This window comes from Mytilus californianus, unplaced genomic scaffold (genome assembly GCF_021869535.1).
Source record: "Mytilus californianus isolate M0D057914Y unplaced genomic scaffold, xbMytCali1.0.p SCAF_19, whole genome shotgun sequence".
Taxonomy (NCBI): domain Eukaryota; kingdom Metazoa; phylum Mollusca; class Bivalvia; order Mytilida; family Mytilidae; genus Mytilus; species Mytilus californianus.
The window spans coordinates 11,393,381-11,411,178 of record NW_026262667.1 but is presented as its reverse complement, the minus strand read 5'-3'; the positions used below and the strand labels follow the sequence as shown (position 1 = coordinate 11,411,178).

At 31.9% G+C, this 17,798-nt stretch overlaps 1 protein-coding gene across 1 annotated transcript in view; it reads right to left on the bottom strand.

The window, feature by feature from the left end:
* Window positions 1-17,798, bottom strand: part of LOC127726928 (muscle calcium channel subunit alpha-1-like) — a 141,308-nt gene that overhangs the window by 85,930 nt on the left and 37,580 nt on the right. The window contains exons 4-5 of the mRNA XM_052234316.1: window positions 16,346-16,485; window positions 10,140-10,246 (exon numbers count right to left, since the gene is read on the bottom strand). Coding sequence (XP_052090276.1) covers window positions 10,140-10,246; window positions 16,346-16,485 — 247 coding nt within the window. The remainder of the gene's footprint in view (window positions 1-10,139; window positions 10,247-16,345; window positions 16,486-17,798) is intronic.

Sequence of the window (17,798 nt, the reverse complement as noted above, 5' to 3'; positions counted from 1 at the left end):
ATAGCTTAAAAAAGTTATTAAAATTTGAAAAACTTTAACCACAGAGTGAATATTTGTGGCCCCTGCCGCCGGAATGTAGGATTGCTATGTCTCACTTTTGCGACAACAGTCGCAGGCTCGACAAAAATGAGCCAAATGTGATATTCATAGTTCAAATAGTATTTGTTCACATCCTATAAACAAAAAATAAAGAAAGGCTCATTTTGAATACAATACACAGTCAATCATGTCCACTATTTTTTTAATGATTTATTTACATCAGTCCATGTAGTCAAATATTAATTAACAATATGAAGACTATAATTTCCAATACATAATACTATTCAATATTTTTTACCAAATCAAATGCTTATTTATTCTTGATAAGATATCCCATTTGTTATCTTTATTGGGTATATTTTTTGCCAAAAATACTATATATTTTCATAACATAAATGAGAAAATATAATTCAGACTTTGTGCTGTATTTTTAAACAATAAGAAAAATCAAAATATGTATTGCCTTGCTTAGACTTATCACATTACCTTGTTGAACATAATTTGGCACATAATTTGAAACTTTCAGATTATACTTATTTTAAAGTTGATGTGACAACTAAATAGTTAACTTCCTTAACCAATAAACTGCTTCGCTGAGCGCAGCTAGATACGCCCGCAGAGGTCCAACCCCGAACAGTTGGGGCAAAAATGGACACAATATTCAAGCTTGATTCAGGTCTGAATTTGGATTGTAATCAAATATTTGACATATTATAGGTTTCTGAATAAATGTAGTCAAAGAACTTGAAATTGGTTATATGAATTGAATTTATATTCAATTAAAGATTTCTTGCTGTTGTGCAATAGGCCTCAATACTTAGTAAATCTGTTGTCAGACTATAAACAAATAAAGTTCAATTAATTCTCAATGTCATATTAGAAATTTATAAAAATAAAAAGGGAGCTTACATCAATAGATATAAACAATTCACAAAAGTTTCCTGAGAATTGGTGACCATTTTTAAGTTATTGTCAGAAAACTGGAAAATCACCCCTTTTTTTAATGAATAAAACCCCATAACTCAGAAATGAAAAATGTAAAATTTATAAAATTCTAAAGGGAGCTTACATCAATACATACAAACAATTCACCAAAGTTTCATAAGAATTGCTGAAAGAATTTTTGAGTTTTTGTCTGAAAACTGGAAAATCCCCCCTTTTTTTATGAATAAAACCCTGTAACTCGGAAACTTAAAATCTAAAATTTATAAAAATCGAAAGGGAGCTAATGTCAATAGATATAAACAATTAACCACAATTTCTTGCAAGTTGGTGAAAGCATTCTTGGCTTATTGTTCGAAAACTGGAAAATCCCCCTTTTTTTAATGAATAAAACCCCATAACTCGGAAAGGTAAAATCTAAATTTTATAAAAAACGAGAGGGAGCTCACGTCAATAGATATAAACAATTCACCAAAGTTTTATGCAAATTGGTTAAAGCATTTTTGAGTTAATGTCAGACGTGTTGACGATGGACAGACGGACGGACAGACAGACGGACAACGGTATACCATAATAGGTCCCGTAAACGGGCGTATAAAAACTGTAATCAGAGAAAGTACTGATTTTCACACTATCACATTTCCATGTTTATTAAACAGTAAAATTGGGGTAAAAACCATAATTTTACATATATTTAAAAAGTTCAAATAAACAGCTGTGCCATCATGGCCATGAGCGCATGATACGTCAAAGAATAAAGTTTAATAACTTCTCAATGTCATATCAAATAAAATGCTCCGCAGGGCGCAGCTTGATACGACCGCAGAGGTCGAACCCTGAACAGTTGGGGCAAGTATGGACACAACATTCAAGCTTGATACAGCTCTGAATTTTGATTGTGATTAAATATTTGACACAGCATAGGTTTTTGACACAGAATGAATGTGGTCTAAGAACTTAAAAATTTTAAATTGGACATTCACCTATTATGGTCCAATATCCAAAATCTAAATACATGGTTAGATTCAGCATATCAAAGAACCCCAAGAATTCAATTTTTGATGAAATCAAACAAAGTTTAATTTTGGACCCTTTTGACCTCAATGTGGACAAAGTTGATAACGAGGCCCAAAAATCTAAATACATGGTTAGATTCAGCATATCAAAGAACCCCATATATTCAATTTTTGTTGAAATCAAACAAAGTTTAATTTTGGACCCCGATTTGGACCAACTTGAAAACTGGGCCCATAATCAAAAATCTAAATACATGTTTAGATTCAGCATATATATCAAAGAACACTAAAAATTCAATTTTTGTTAAAATCAAACTAAGTTTAATTTTGGACCCTTTGGACCTTAATGTAGACCAATTTGAAAATGGAACCAAAAACTAAGAATCTAAATACACGTTTAGATTCGGCATATCAAAGAACCCCAATAATTCAATTTTTGATGAAATCAAACAAAGTTAAATTTTGGACCCTTTGGACCTCAATGTGGACCAATTTAAAAACGGGGCCCAAAATCCAAAAACTTAATACACGGTTATATTCAGCATATTAAAGAACCCCAAGAATTCAAGAATAAAACCCCATTGAAATTGATCAAGAAATAAGCAATTTATAAGAAGTATCTTCTTTTGCACAATACTGTGCAATTGAATATTTCTTGCTATTGCGCAATACTGTACAATTGACAATTTCTTGCTATTGCGCAATATTGTGCTATTGGATATTTCTTGCTATTGCGCAATAGAAGATTTCTTGCTATTGCGCAATACTGTGCAATTGAAGATTTCTTGCTATTGTGCAATACTGTGCAATTGAAAATTTCTTGCTATTGCACAATACTTATTATATAAAAATTTACACATCCTGTTTGGTGTGTATCTCCTACCATATCATTACTATTTGCTTTTAAATATAAATCAGAAATAACCAACTTAAAATGGAAAATTTTAAAAGAAAAAAAAAAGGAAAAAAAGAAGAAAAAAAAGAAAAAAAAAAAAAAATCCCCCCCCCCCCAAAATTTTTTGAACCCCCTTATGATTCATCACCCCCAAACTCAATCCCAGCCTTCCCTTTGTGGTATGGTACCTTGCAGTACAATTTCAGAGAGATCCATACACTTGAACACAAGTTATTGTCTTGAAACTAGAAAAATGCTTATTTTTGGCCCCTTTTTGGCCCCCAATTCTAAACGTTTCAGGCAATTACCCCCGAACTCAATTCCAGCTTTCCCTTTGTGATATGTAACCTTGTAGTACAATTTCAGAAATATCCAAACACTTACACACAAGTTATTGTCATGAAACTAGAAAAATGCTTGTTTTTTGCCCCTTTTTTGGCCCTTAATTCCTAAAATTTTGAGGCAATTACCCCCAAAATCAATTACAGCCTTCCCTTTGTGATATGGAACCTTGTGGTACAATTTCAGAGAGATCCATACACTTACACACAAGTTATTGTCTGAAAGTTACAAAAATGCTTATTTTTGGCCCCTAATTCCTTAACTGTTGGTACCATAACCCCCAAAATCAATCCCAACCTTCCTTTCGTGGTATTGAACCTTATGGTAAAATTTCATGGAGATCCATTCACTTAAACTAAAGTTAGAGTGCGAAAACCAATGTGTCTTCGGACGACGCCGGACGACGACGACGACGCCAACGTCATACCAATATACGACCAAAAAATTTTTAATTTTTGCGGTCGTATAAAAATTATGAAAAACTAAAGGGATGTTATCTAAATAGATATAAACCAGTCACCAAAGCTTCATGAAAACTGCTCAAAGCACTTTAAAGATATTGTCAGAAAACTGGAAAATCACCCCTTTTTTATGAATAAAATCGAAAACGTAAAATCTTAAATTTATAAAAATCGAAAGGGAGCTTACATCAATAGATATAAACAATTCACCAAAGTTTCATGAAAACTGCTGAAACTGTTTTTGAGTTATTGTCCAAAAAACTGGAAAATGCCCCTTTTTTAATGAATAAAACCCCATAACTCGCAAACATAAAATCTAAAATTTATAAAAATCGAAAGCGAGCTCATGTCAATAGATATAAACAATTCACCAAAGTTTCTTGCAAATTGGTGAAAATGTTTTTGAGTAATTGTCCAAAAACTGGAAAATAACCCTTTTTTAATGAAAAAAACCCATAACTGAGAAACGTAAAATCTAAAATTTAAAAAAACAAAAGGGAGCTCACGTCAATAGATATAAACAATTCATCAAAGTTTCATGCAAATTGGTTAAGTGTTTTTGAGTAATTGTTCCACATGACGACGGACGGGCGGACTATCAACGGTTATACCATTATACGTCCCGAAAACGGCATTATAAAAATCTAACATATGAGGGTGACAAAAAAAAATGTCTGGAAATTTTCACTAAATTCAGGGTTATTTTTTCAAATCAAAATTTATACCAGCATAAAGAAGCTTTTAATCATCTTTAGGAAAATAGATAATATATCTTTAATTGTTTCTTGAAAAGCAAACTACAATTCACCAAGGTCTCAAAATCCAATTTAAATTTATATCTTATTTTTATCCTTTCAGATAGAATTATTTCCTTTGACATCTACTTAAATGAACATGTTAATACATGATATAACTGATTTTTGAAACATGTGCACCTGCCAATAAATATTACTTTTCTTATTAAATGTCAAATGTCTCAAACTTCATGATGATATCTCATCAACTATCCTGGAAATTGTTTTAAAACCCAAATAAACACAACTTGACATTCAACTGATACAGACACAAAATTTCTTGTGAAGACAATGTTAAAAGTCAGAAAGTAAATGGAGATTCTCACTTTATCTTTAACAGTCATATATCTGAAATATGTAAAAAGACAATTAAATATTCTAAAATGAATGGGCAAATATTTAATTAGGCTTTGCCAGATAACAGTATTCTATTCACTTATTCTCTCACATTTTAACTATTGTCCAGTAATTTGGCACTACTGTAGCATAAATAATTCAGAAAGAGCTCTTAGATTCATCTATGAAGATTATGATAATTCTTATGAAAAACTACCATAAAAATCAAAATTACCTTCTTTAAAAAATCAGGATAATAAAATAAATATGACATTGAAACATTAAAAACAAGCATTCTGAGAGTATTGCATGGCAATACATAGTCCCCTACCGGTTAAAAATTAATTGTACTGGAACAAAATACTAACTTGATCTATAACTTGTCATGGTGTAAACTATATAACAAATATCAAGTCAATATCTTCAAGCATGATGAAAAAAAGTGCGGAAAACTGATAATTTAAGTAAATTTTCTAAGTCCAAGGACCATAACTCTGCACAAAATCATCAGACCGGAACAAAATTCGAACTTGATCTGTAACTTGTCATGATAAAACAATGTACCAATTATTAAATCAATATCTTCAAGAATGACGAAAAAAAGTGTGGAAAACTGAATATTTGAGTGAATTTTCCAAGTCCAAGGACCATAACTCTGCACAAAATTATCAGACCGGAACAAAATTCGAACTTGATCTGTAACTTGTCATGATAAAACAATATACCGAATATCAAATCAATATCTTCAAGCATGAAGAAAAAAAGTGTGGAAAACTGATTTGCCGGACTGACAGAAGGACAGACAGACGGACGGACAGACAGACGGACGGTGCAAACCTAAAGTCCCCTTCGTCAGTAGGGGACTAATAACTAGAATTGCTATTGCAAGCAATAGCGGATGTCAGCGTTCCCCATTGCCACAGTTACGGCAGCCATTATGAAAAAAAAAAAACTTCGAATGCCAGATATTTATATGCCAGTAAACATTTCTTTAAAGTTTTTTTAAGTTTGGAGCATTTTGAAAATATTCACATTTTTGTTGTTTCCATGGCAACGTCGGCCATTTTGAAATTCCAGTCAAATGCCACATCTACAAATGCCAATTAACAATTGTGTGAAGTTTCAATAAGTTTGAAGCAGTTTCCATGGTAACCATTTCCAAAATTCCAAAGACATCTGCCTTATTGAAACAAGACAAGGAACATAACATTAAAGTTTCACTTGGTTTGACCTACCATGTTAAGAGAGGAAATGCTACTTTAAGGTTTTTCCCATAGGGTTTCCATGGCAATACAGTTCATATGATTCTCAAAATCATCCAAAACCTACATGTATAGTGAATACCTATGTTGTATATAAATTTGATGATTTTAAGTTCAGGAATACTCAAATCATTCACCAAAAACAAAAAAAAATAATGTTCTGTTTCCATGGTAATGGTGGCCATTTTAAAAGTTCAAAAGTGTAACTGCACATCTACATATGGTGCTTCCCATTATGGTGATGTTTCATCAACATTGTCCAGTAGTGTCCCCAGAATGCCTGTGTCAAAAAGTGGAGGTATAAAAATAATAATAACAAAAAAAAGAAACGGAGGAATAACAATATGTCACCACAAGTTATCTACACTTTTTGTTCTATATTAAAAATGTGTACTAGAATTTTAGACCACAGGAATCAGAAGTACTCCAAGAGTCAGAACTACCAGTTATGGTTTGAAATCAATTTGTTTTAATGCTGTACAAATTTATGGTTTCCAATGTTTAGGTCTGAGTGTTTTCCTTTCCATATTAAACACTAAAAATCAAAATTGTTTATATATTGACTAATGCCTAATACAAATGTTGAAAAGGCCCGTTGTCACTATCAAAGATTTCTTGTACAAGTTTTCTTGACAAACGTCAAAGAAAACTTTGATCAAAAACTTTGACGAACTTGGATAGAATAATATCTCATTCTATTTATCTTGAGACTTGGATGGACTTGGACAGGAATTATCCACTCGCAGTGCATTTTTTCTCTTTAACCAAGTTTTTTATGATAAACTGTGACAACTGATGACTTGGACCAAGTTTACCTGGTCAAAGTTCTCACTTTTGATGAAAAACTTTGATAGTGACAAGTAGGTGACTTGGACCAAGTTTGGCTGGTCAAAGTGACAAGTAGGTGACTTGGACCAAGTTTACCTAGTCAAATTTCTCACTTTTGATGAAAAACTTTGATAGTGACAAGTAGGTGACTTGGACCAAGTTTGCCTGGTCAAAGTTCTGACTTTTGACGAAAAACTTTGATAGTGACAAGTAGGTGACTTGGACCAAGTTTACCTGGTCAAAGTTCTGACTTTTGACGAAAAACTTTGTTAGTGACAAGTAGGTGATTTGGACCAAGTTTGCCTGGTCAAAGTTCTGACTTTTGACAAAAAACTTTGATAGTGACAAGTAGGTGACTTGGACCAAGTTTACCTGGTCAAAGTTCTGACTTTTGACGAAAAACTTTGATAGTGACAAGTAGGTGATTTGGACCAAGTTTGCCTGGTCAAAGAAAACTTTTATTTGTACTTTATAATCCATTGAACTTATTCTTCCATTCAAAATTTGAGAAAAATATAAATAACGATCTGAGAAAATAATTTCTTGTGATACTAAATCAAGGACTTTTACAATACTGTATTTATAGTTATTGATTTCCCCTGGACATTATAACAGAAACATGAAACAGCAGACAATCTTACGTCATCAACGTCTTACTTATTGTATTATAAATCAAAATCTATTTTAGTTCTTTCCTTTAATTGCAAAATTTACAAAAAGCTCAATTTCTTTAGACAAACCTTCTAACTAAAAAGTTAAAATTAAATAATTTTTTGAAAATCAAATCCCTTTTACTATCTTGAAAATCTTCAGCAGAAAGAAACTTCTTTGTGTTTAGTTTTGTCTAGGTTTTTTCTTTAAGGTCTTGTTTGTACTTTTTTTTCTATTTTTTCTATTAATCTTAGTATACCACTATAATTTCCTAACCATAGAGAGGTTGGTAAGAATGTTTTGCCTGACTTGGTTTTCACTACTAAGTGACCATATTCTGAGTCAAGGACAGACAATGTATACAATAAAGGGTGGATAACTTCTGAAGTGGGAAAAAGATGTTAGTGCATATAGGAAAAGAATTATACAATTTTACTTTGGTACTTAAATCAAATTAGATGTACAAGTAAGTATTGAGGTGCCTATACACCTTATAATCTTATAGTCATTGAAGCGTGGAAAGTAGGTTAAAGCTGCCTTATTTTGGATGAGGATGTAGACCTTTTTGCTAGTTTCTTCCATATGCATATTCAAAAGACCAGTCTAAAAATTCTTTAGTCACTTTGTCAGAATATTAATTTAATACTGTGGATTCATTATTGTTCCCAGTGTACTTATTTTCGTGGAATGTTAAAAAAATGGAGAACGACTGTCATCACAGAGCAAGATTAAGATTAGCATTAAAACATTATCAAACAAATGACTATATCAACTTTGAACAAAATTGAAAGTTTCACATATATATTTTAAAGGGCAAATTGAAGAAAGGACAAACTGATAGAAATAAATAAAAGTGAATTATTCCAAAATACTATCCACTCTGTGATAGAAGACATTCAAAACACCAACAGAGTTCACCTTAATTTGAGACATATTATTAACTATACTTAAAATTATACACAGAAAGAAAAAAGCTAAATTGTTTTCTAGATTTGAAATTTATTATGTGTAAAACACCAAGTGTTAATATGAGACATATTAGCTTTATCTAAAACGAGTGAAAACCATATAAAACTAGAGGTTCAAAGGAGCCTGTATTGCCCACTTGTCATATTTGCATAAACTAGAATATTTGTGTTGAATGAAAGTTTTGTGGGCCTACTGATAATTTTTGCATTTTTGAGATTCTGCCTATTGATTATAGTTTTTCTTACAATAGCCAACAATGCCAAAAAAATAACAAATAATTGTCAATTAAGCGCAATAATTCCTGAGAAGTTGTCTAATGATTTTGTCCCTGTTGACAAAAATGTAGATCTGGTCTAGCTGATTATTTTTATTTTTCAAATTCCCTCTATCAATCATAGATTTAAAATAATTGCCAAAAACACAAAAAAAATTGGTGAAAAAAAGTCATTTAAGGGCAATAACTACTATAGATAGTTGTCTTGCCATGTTGACCTATTTGTAGATTATGTCTTCGTGATCAATATTTGCTATTAAAAGTTTCTTTATCTCAATTATAGTTGTCAATATTATACCCAAACAATCAAAGGATCGTAAAAATTGACATTAAAGGGCAATAACTCCAATAAGGAGTTGTCAAAATGGACACTTAAGGTAGACCATCACTTTATGAAAATTTTTGGCCATCCAGATTTTCTTAATTTGTAATTTGTAAAGATATTAGACAATATTTGCATTTAACCCCTGTGTTCTATTTTTTGGCCATGGTGGCCATGTTGGTTGGGCAGCGGGTTCACCAGACACTAATGGTTAAACAGATGATTGTGGCAAAGTTTGGTTGCAATTGGCTATATAAGAGAGAAGATTTTTATAAAGTTAACAAATGATATAGAAGACAAAAACAAGTTAATGAGAATATGTTATACTGGCCCTTTAGACCAAAGTTTCTCTCTTCCAATCATAATTTAGAGATAATTGCCAAAAAAAAAATTGTAAAAATTGTCCTTCAAGGGCAATAACTACTATAAAGAGTTGCCTAGCTATGTTGAATTATTTGTAGTTTATTTCTATTAGATCACTTTTACTATTCAAAGTGTCTCTCTATCAATTATAGTTGTCAATATCATAGCCAAACACATTTGATTATTTAAATTGTCATCAAAGGGCAATAACTCCAATAAGTTGTTGTTAATTTTGGTCAAAATGGAAAGCAGGTAGACCATCACATTATGAACATTTTTTGGCCTTCCAGGTTTTATCCATCTGTAATTGTTTTTCAAGATATTAGACAATACTTGCATTTAATCCTAGTGTTCTATTTATTGAAAAGGGTGGTCAGCTGGTTCATCAGACACAATTCTTAAACAATGATTGTGGCAAACTTAGGATGCAATTGGCTCTTTAGTTTTAGGAGAAGATTTTTATTAAATTAATGGAAAATAAGACAACTGAATGCCTGGTGATGAGAATAGCTCATAACTGACCTTGGACCAGGTGATATAAAAAGCAAATTCACAGAAACAAAGTTACGTAAATGCAAATTAAAAATAATTCTAACACTGAAACAAAATGTGACAACAATGATGGACAACACCAAAGGTACTTACTGGGAACACCAGAAACAAGTCTTAATGGTCGTAATACCCTGAATGCCCGCAAGGCCTTTACATCAAAGTTATTGAAGTTGAGTGTTGAGAAAACAGTGCTAATTATACTGCAATAAAACCAGTCCATTCAATTAGTATAACATGCACACCACAATATATTTTAAAAAGCACATGTTAGTCATTTATGTAAGACTGCATAAAATAAAATATTTGTAAAGAAACAACATGCAAACCTGTGTTATTGATAAATCAAATTATCTACCTGGTATACACAAATTTTAGGTAATATCCAAATTCATGAAAAAATATTATTTGCTGCAGAAAGCATGAAAAACAGTTCCTCAAATACCTGAATTTTAAGGTTATAGATTTTATTTTATTTTTTGTCTTTATCAAATATTTTCAAACATTTCCTAAAAGATGTTTGTTGAGTGAATTTACAAAAAAATATAGCTTTCTTTTAGAATTTGTTCTCACACATCTCTTAGTTAACTTTATTATACTCTCTTATATGCAAATAATATTTTTTCCTTGTTTGAAATGGAAGTTAATCAAATACCATAAAAATCACCCAAAAAACATAATGATGACCAAAAAATGACAAGTTCTAATGATTCTGATCATCAAAGTGTTTTAATCAATGCAAGATTAATGACACAAAACAAGCAAGTAAATAATTGTCCTGGCATGCCTACTTACTAGGTGCCCTTGATACCAAACGTAAAGGTCGTAACACCCTAAACGCTCTTAGGGCTTTGACGTCAAAACCCTTAAGGTTTAATTCTTTAAATAATATACTAAATAAACTGAAATAAAAAAGATTAATGATAAATAGCATATTTCTCTGACTGTTTAGTTAGATGCAAAACATTTTGTGATTACTGCTTTTAATGTATCTGTATATGAGTTTTTTGCAGGTAGAGGCATGTCTCTCCATTTATCCTGAAGATGACATAGTGGTCATTTGATAAGAGCATTGCCTGTTCATCCCTAAGCATCAAATAATTTTGTACAACATTAATGGCCTATGTTATAAAATGAGGTGAAGAGTTGTAACACATTTGTTCATCAGTCAGATAATGCCCACAGTCAGTACTGTTAATTCAGAAATTTTTGCCTGCATTGTTATTACGATTGTTGAAAAATAAACTAAAGTGTGAGATTAATCATTACGATACCAGGGAATCCTGCATCCAAATATTCCTGTCAAAACTTCAAATGTGAGAATCATTACGATACCGGGGAACGCTGCATCCGAATATTTAACAGTGTATGACAGTCGGGCCAGCCAATAATGCTGTCAAAACTTGAAATGTGAGTTTTTATTTTTGCAAACCCTACCCTATCACAATATTTTGCAATAATAAAATCATCACAAACATTTCTGAATAGCATCACTCAAAATTCAACATGATTGAAATACACATTGTGAGTCAATGCTTTGGTTTTAGGGATCTAACATGTTTTGATTTGTGTTCTATGAACATTTTGGGGTTCCTCAGAACTTCCTCGATCATTTGTTGTAAAGGGACAGACATACCATCAAAAATTTGGAGGCAAAAATTTCATTTGGAGGCATGACTTATCAAACAGGAAGAGGAATTAAGCTTCATCAGATCCTTGTAAGCAAAGCGTGATCCAACTTTTCCCAACCAAGGTGCTTAGGAATGTTTTACTCCTGCTTTGTGATGCAGAACATCAAAGACATTTTTTTTTTTAAAAAGACCCTAATAAACAATGCTTTAAATACAAGATATCAAACATAGGTTGTCCTAGTGATCATTCTCAACAAAAAATCAAATTATACATGTAAAAACAATAAAAATATATATCAATGAAATAATTCCATACAATATAGAGACACAAACACATCCAGGGATTTATCTATATCTAACACTGTGGTAAATAAAAAGTACACATCACATTACAATTATCAACTAGTTCTGTGAAATAACAAAAGTATACAGGTACATGTAATACCTGGGTCTTAATGTCTTTTACATTTTTTACTATCAACCTCTAGGTCAAGTTAAAAAAAAACACATATTCACCATTATTTCTAATGAATGATCAAGACACAAAATGTCTCCATGACAACTTACTGACGTCACATTTGTTTTCGATAAATATAAACCCTCACAAATATCAGTTTTAAAAAAATACCTAAAAACTGTTTTTTCAAAATTGTACAATTATTGAGAAGATGTGCGAGATCATCCATGTCATGTGTGGTGTTTTCTTGAGAAGCTGTATCAGACCAACAACTATGACTACCTTTATAGTAGAATTTTAACATCATTCAGGCGCCATCTATTTCATTTGTTCAATTTATTGTTCAATTAATTCAGAGTCTGTGCATTATGGGTGTTGCTCATTGTTGAAGATCGTACGGTGACCTATAGTTGCTGACTTCTACGTCATTTGGTGTTCATATTGACAATCATTCCACATTTTTAAATATAGTGCCGGAATTTATTGTCTATTTTATAACATATGATCTCCAAAGGGTATGGGTAAGGTCAGGAGAGTGTTTAAAACAAATTACTTTAGTGCTATCTAAGCCAACTAATTTAGATTTTTCTGAACAAATTATACGTAATTGTTTTAATATTTTGGTTTTCAGCAAAAGCATTTTACAAAAGATAGCTGAAATATGTTAAAAATCTGTGCATGATTTTACTTTACAAATTGAATAATAATATTGATTCACTTATTACTAAAGGATATTTACCCAAGCAGAAGTATAATCTGTTGGTCAAAGTTCAGGTATGTTGACCCTAGTCAGCGACAAATATGACAAGACAGCATCAAAGGCAGAAACATATTACTGTTTTAATTTTTTTAGGATAAAGATAAAGAAGTACAAAGTGAATTAACTGCCGCTAAAATATGATGTTGTCAGATATAAAAAAATTTGAACTGATAATCTAACACTTCTTTTAATATCTTTGGGTTTATATTTTTAATGAGTTTTATTTTCATACATCACTATGAGGTCTGCTCAGAATTCAAACCTCAAATAAACAAGCATTCTGAGAGTATTGCATGGCAATTCATAGTCCCTACCGGTTAAAAATTCATAGAAATGGAATAAAATGCTAACTTGATCTATAACTTGTCATGGTGTTAACTATATAACAAATATCAAGTCAATATCTTCAAGCATGATGAAAAGAAATGTGGAAAACTGACTATTTAAGTGAATTTTCTATGTCCAAGGACCATAACTCTGCACAAAATCATCAGACCTGAACAAAATTCGAACTTGATCTTTAACTTGTCATGATAAAACTATATACCAATTATCAAATAAATATCTTCAAGCATGACGAAAAAAAGTGTGGAAACTGATTATTTGAGTGAATTTTCTAAGTCCAAGGACCATAACTCTGCACAAAATCATCAGACAGGAACAAAATTCAAACTTGATCTGTAACTTGTCATGATAAAACAATACACTAAATATCAAATCAATATCTTCAAGGACGAAGAAAAAAGTGTGGAAAACTGATTTGCCGGACTGACGGATGGACAAACAGACAGATGGACAGAGTGCAAACCTAAAGTCCCCTTCGACTTCGTCGGTAGGGTACTAATAACCATAAATATGAGAGACTTCCCTGGCCAACCACAAGGTGATTAACAAGTTGGCGGAACGTAAACAAACCACCTCGCCCTCGAAATTGAAATTTTTCTCTTATTTCTTGCTTATTGTACTCTATAGTCCGCACCCCGTCTGGAAGGTCCAATTTTGGAGAATAAAACCGCGGACTATACAAGCCTTTCTACGGTACTGTCTCTACAAAGTATAAGACCAATTTCTACACCTATGCTGGAGATAATACAGCACAATATCGTATGTCTACACCTACGCTGGAGATAATACAGCACAATATCGTATGTCTACACCTATGCTGGAGATAATACAGCACAATATCGTATTACACACCTACGCTGGAGATAATACAGCACAATATCGTATGTCTACACCTACGCCGGAGATAATACAGCACATTATCGTATTACACACCTACGCTGGAGATAATACAGCACAATATAGTATGTCTACACCTATGCTGGAGATAATACAGCACAATATCGTATGTCTACACCTACGCTGGAGATAATACAGCACAATATCGAATGTCTACACCTACGCTGGAGATAATACAGCACAATATCGTATGTCTATACCTACGCTGGAGATAATACAGCACAATATCATATGTCTACACCTACGCTGGAGATAATACAGCACAATATCGTATGTCTACACCTATGCTGGAGATAATACAGCACAATATTGTATGTCTACACCTATGCTGGAGATAATACAGCACAATATCGTATGTCTACACCTACGCTGGAGATAATACAGCAAAATATCGTATGTCTACACCTACGCTGGAGATAATACAGCACAATATCGTATGTCTATACCTACGCTGGAGATAATACAGCATAATATCGTATTTCTACACCTATGCTGGAGATAATACAGCACAATATCGTATGTTACATAATTTCTACTTAATGTTTTTTTTTGTTTTTGGTTTTGTGGATCAATGCTCATTTTTCAATAATAATGTATTTAAAAAGTGTATTGACTCAAAACTGAAACAATACAAATATTTTCTGCATGAAACTGAACTACAACTATAAAACGATTTTGTAAAATTTCAATAGACTATATATGAATAGCATTATATTTTTTATCCTATTTAGGTTCACTTAACAGCAGTACAAAACAAAACACTGCAGAAACATCTACTCTACAAAAACAACACTCTGCGTACAACATAATCTATTTTATGAATTTAAAATATAGCTTGATGTCTTGGATTTTGAATTCTAATGCATGGACGCAAATGACCTTTTCATCTTCCCGATTCTTTGAACTTAGCTGAAGTGCTTTAATAGTTTGAAGTAAAATTTTCTAAAAAAAAATTTCAAATCTTTTGAGGCAAAGCCACATCAAAGGTTTGTCAGAAATGACTTTCAGGTGACTATAAGTGAGTGCTTTACTAGTGTATCAACAAACTTGTGTGTCATATAAGCTATATGTGTAACAGTCTATATAACTTATTTCTTAGCAACTGTTTCACAGCTTTTACACGACAATGATGAAAGCGCCAGGGAAGTCGACAAAATTACGATGACTTATGGCATGCTCAAATAATCATATATTGTACTCACATTATAACTACCGTGAAAAGACTAATAAAATATAGTTTGGATTTAATACTAATTTTATCAACATAATAATAAATCCTTGTATTACACACTGTTAAAACAGCAGACCTTATCCTTATAATTTTGTGAACTTTTAGAGATTAATCTTTTGACTTCATATAAAAAAAACATGTATCTTTTCTTATAAACAGGCATTCAAAGGCAAAGCCACCAAACAATTTTTTTTTTTATGTTGAAAAGTTAACTCTAAAAAAATTCTACATCCAACCAAAACCACTGTAAAAAATTTAAATATCCAATACATAAAGTTCACAACAGAATAGAGAATTTAAATTTGGGCTCATCATTAAAGGTAAAACTTTCAAATGTGATATGTGAATATATGTAACAGAACTTTCTCTTTTAACAGTATGTAATGATAAGAACATGTGATAACATGTGACAATGCCAGGATTTAACGTAATGTTGCCATCTTCACCATGTAAACCTGAAGCATTAAAGTCAACACAAGTGCTAAAGCATTGCTATTTTTTACAAATAAAAGAAGGTCCAATTTTTTTTTTTAAATAATAATTATAAAAAAAAATAAAACTTATTTTATAAATGGCCCATATTAAACACCAGAATTTTAAATAAATTTGTCATTACCTTCTTTGTTCAATGTATTCAATGAATTTTTGGCTATCATTTGACTATTGTTTATATCTTGGCTTGAAATAATTGATTTTGATGTAAAAATGCATATAAACAATCATATAAAATTCCATAGGAACAAATCATTGTCTGATGAGTTAAAATAATTATATGATTGGACTTGGCAAGAATATTTTAGAGAAAAAAAATAATACAATGAATTGCATTTTTAGATGAAAAAAAGTTAGAAAAAATATTTGTTAGAAATGTTGACAAGACATACAATTAATTGTCCACAAGAAAGCATTACATTATTGTATGCAAAAGTTGCAGAAGCATTACAAATAAACATATATTGACAGGTTATCTCCCTTACTTACCCTATAACTACAATAATAAAATCTAGAATGTTCCAGCCATTCCGTAGGTATGCACCCGAATGTAATGCAAAACCATATGCTATTATCTTCATTATGGCTTCTAAAGTGAATATTACAAGGAAAATATATTCTACTCTTTCCTGAAATTAAAAAAGGAAAATACAATTAACAATATTCCATAGAATAAATCAAAAAGAATATTTATTATACTTCATGTCAAAATGCCAGATTTTGATTGGTTACAAGGGAGACAATTTACTCTATCCCATGGCAAATACTCTATTACCCTTCACGGAGACGCTTGCTCAAGTGTGCGCTTTAATAAATATGGATGATTGTTATGTACAAGACGACATAGTTTATTACTTTGAATTTGAAATTTAATAGACAGTAATAACAGAACATTCAGTATAATAAATTGAATAACACATATCTGAGAGGGTGATAGACCAGATTGTTACCTCTTGAAAAGACATTGTCAACCTTGGCTTCACCTCAGTTGACAATGTTTTCTCGGGGTAACAATCTGCTCTATCACCCTCTCAGCTATGTGTTATTTATATAGCGTCCACTAAGGACACATGCCTGAGTTCACAGCTAGTACAGTATCACATTTCCATGTTCTGGGAAGACATGAATATGTGTCCACTAAGGACACATGCCTGATTTCACAGGTAGTACAGTATCACATTTTCATGTTCTGGGAAAACATGAATACGTGTCCACTAAGGATACATGCCTGAGTTCACAGCTAGTACAGTATCACATTTTCATGTTCTGGGAAAACAAGTATAAGTGTCCACTAAGGACACATGCCTGAGTTACAGCTAGTACGTGCATTATCACATTTCCATGTTCTGGGAAAACATGAATATGTGTCCACTAAGGACACATGCCTGAGTTACAGCTAGTACAGTATCACATTTCCATGTTCTGGGAAAAAATGAATACCTGTCCACTAAGGACACATGCCTGAGTTCACAGGTAGTACAGTATCACATTTCCATGTTCTGGGAAAACATGAATGAGTTCACAGCTAGTACAGTATCACATTTCCATGTTCTGGGAAAACATGAATACGTGTCCACTTAAAGGACACGTGTCTGAGTTCACAGCTAGTACAGTATCACATTTCCATGTTCTGGGAAAACATATTATCTTTGACACATGCCTGAGTTCACAGCTAGTACAGTATCACATTTCCATGTTCTGGGAAAACATGAATACGTGTCCACTTAAAGGACACGTGTCTGAGTTCACAGCTAGTACAGTATCACATTTTCATGTTCTGGGAAAACATATTATCTTTGACACATGCTTGAGCTCACAACTAGTACAGTATCATATTTCCATGTTCTGGGAAAACATATTATCTTTGACAAAACCCTAATTTTGCATATATATTAACCAGTTCACTTAATAATAAACATGAGTACTAAGTATCATGTTTAGG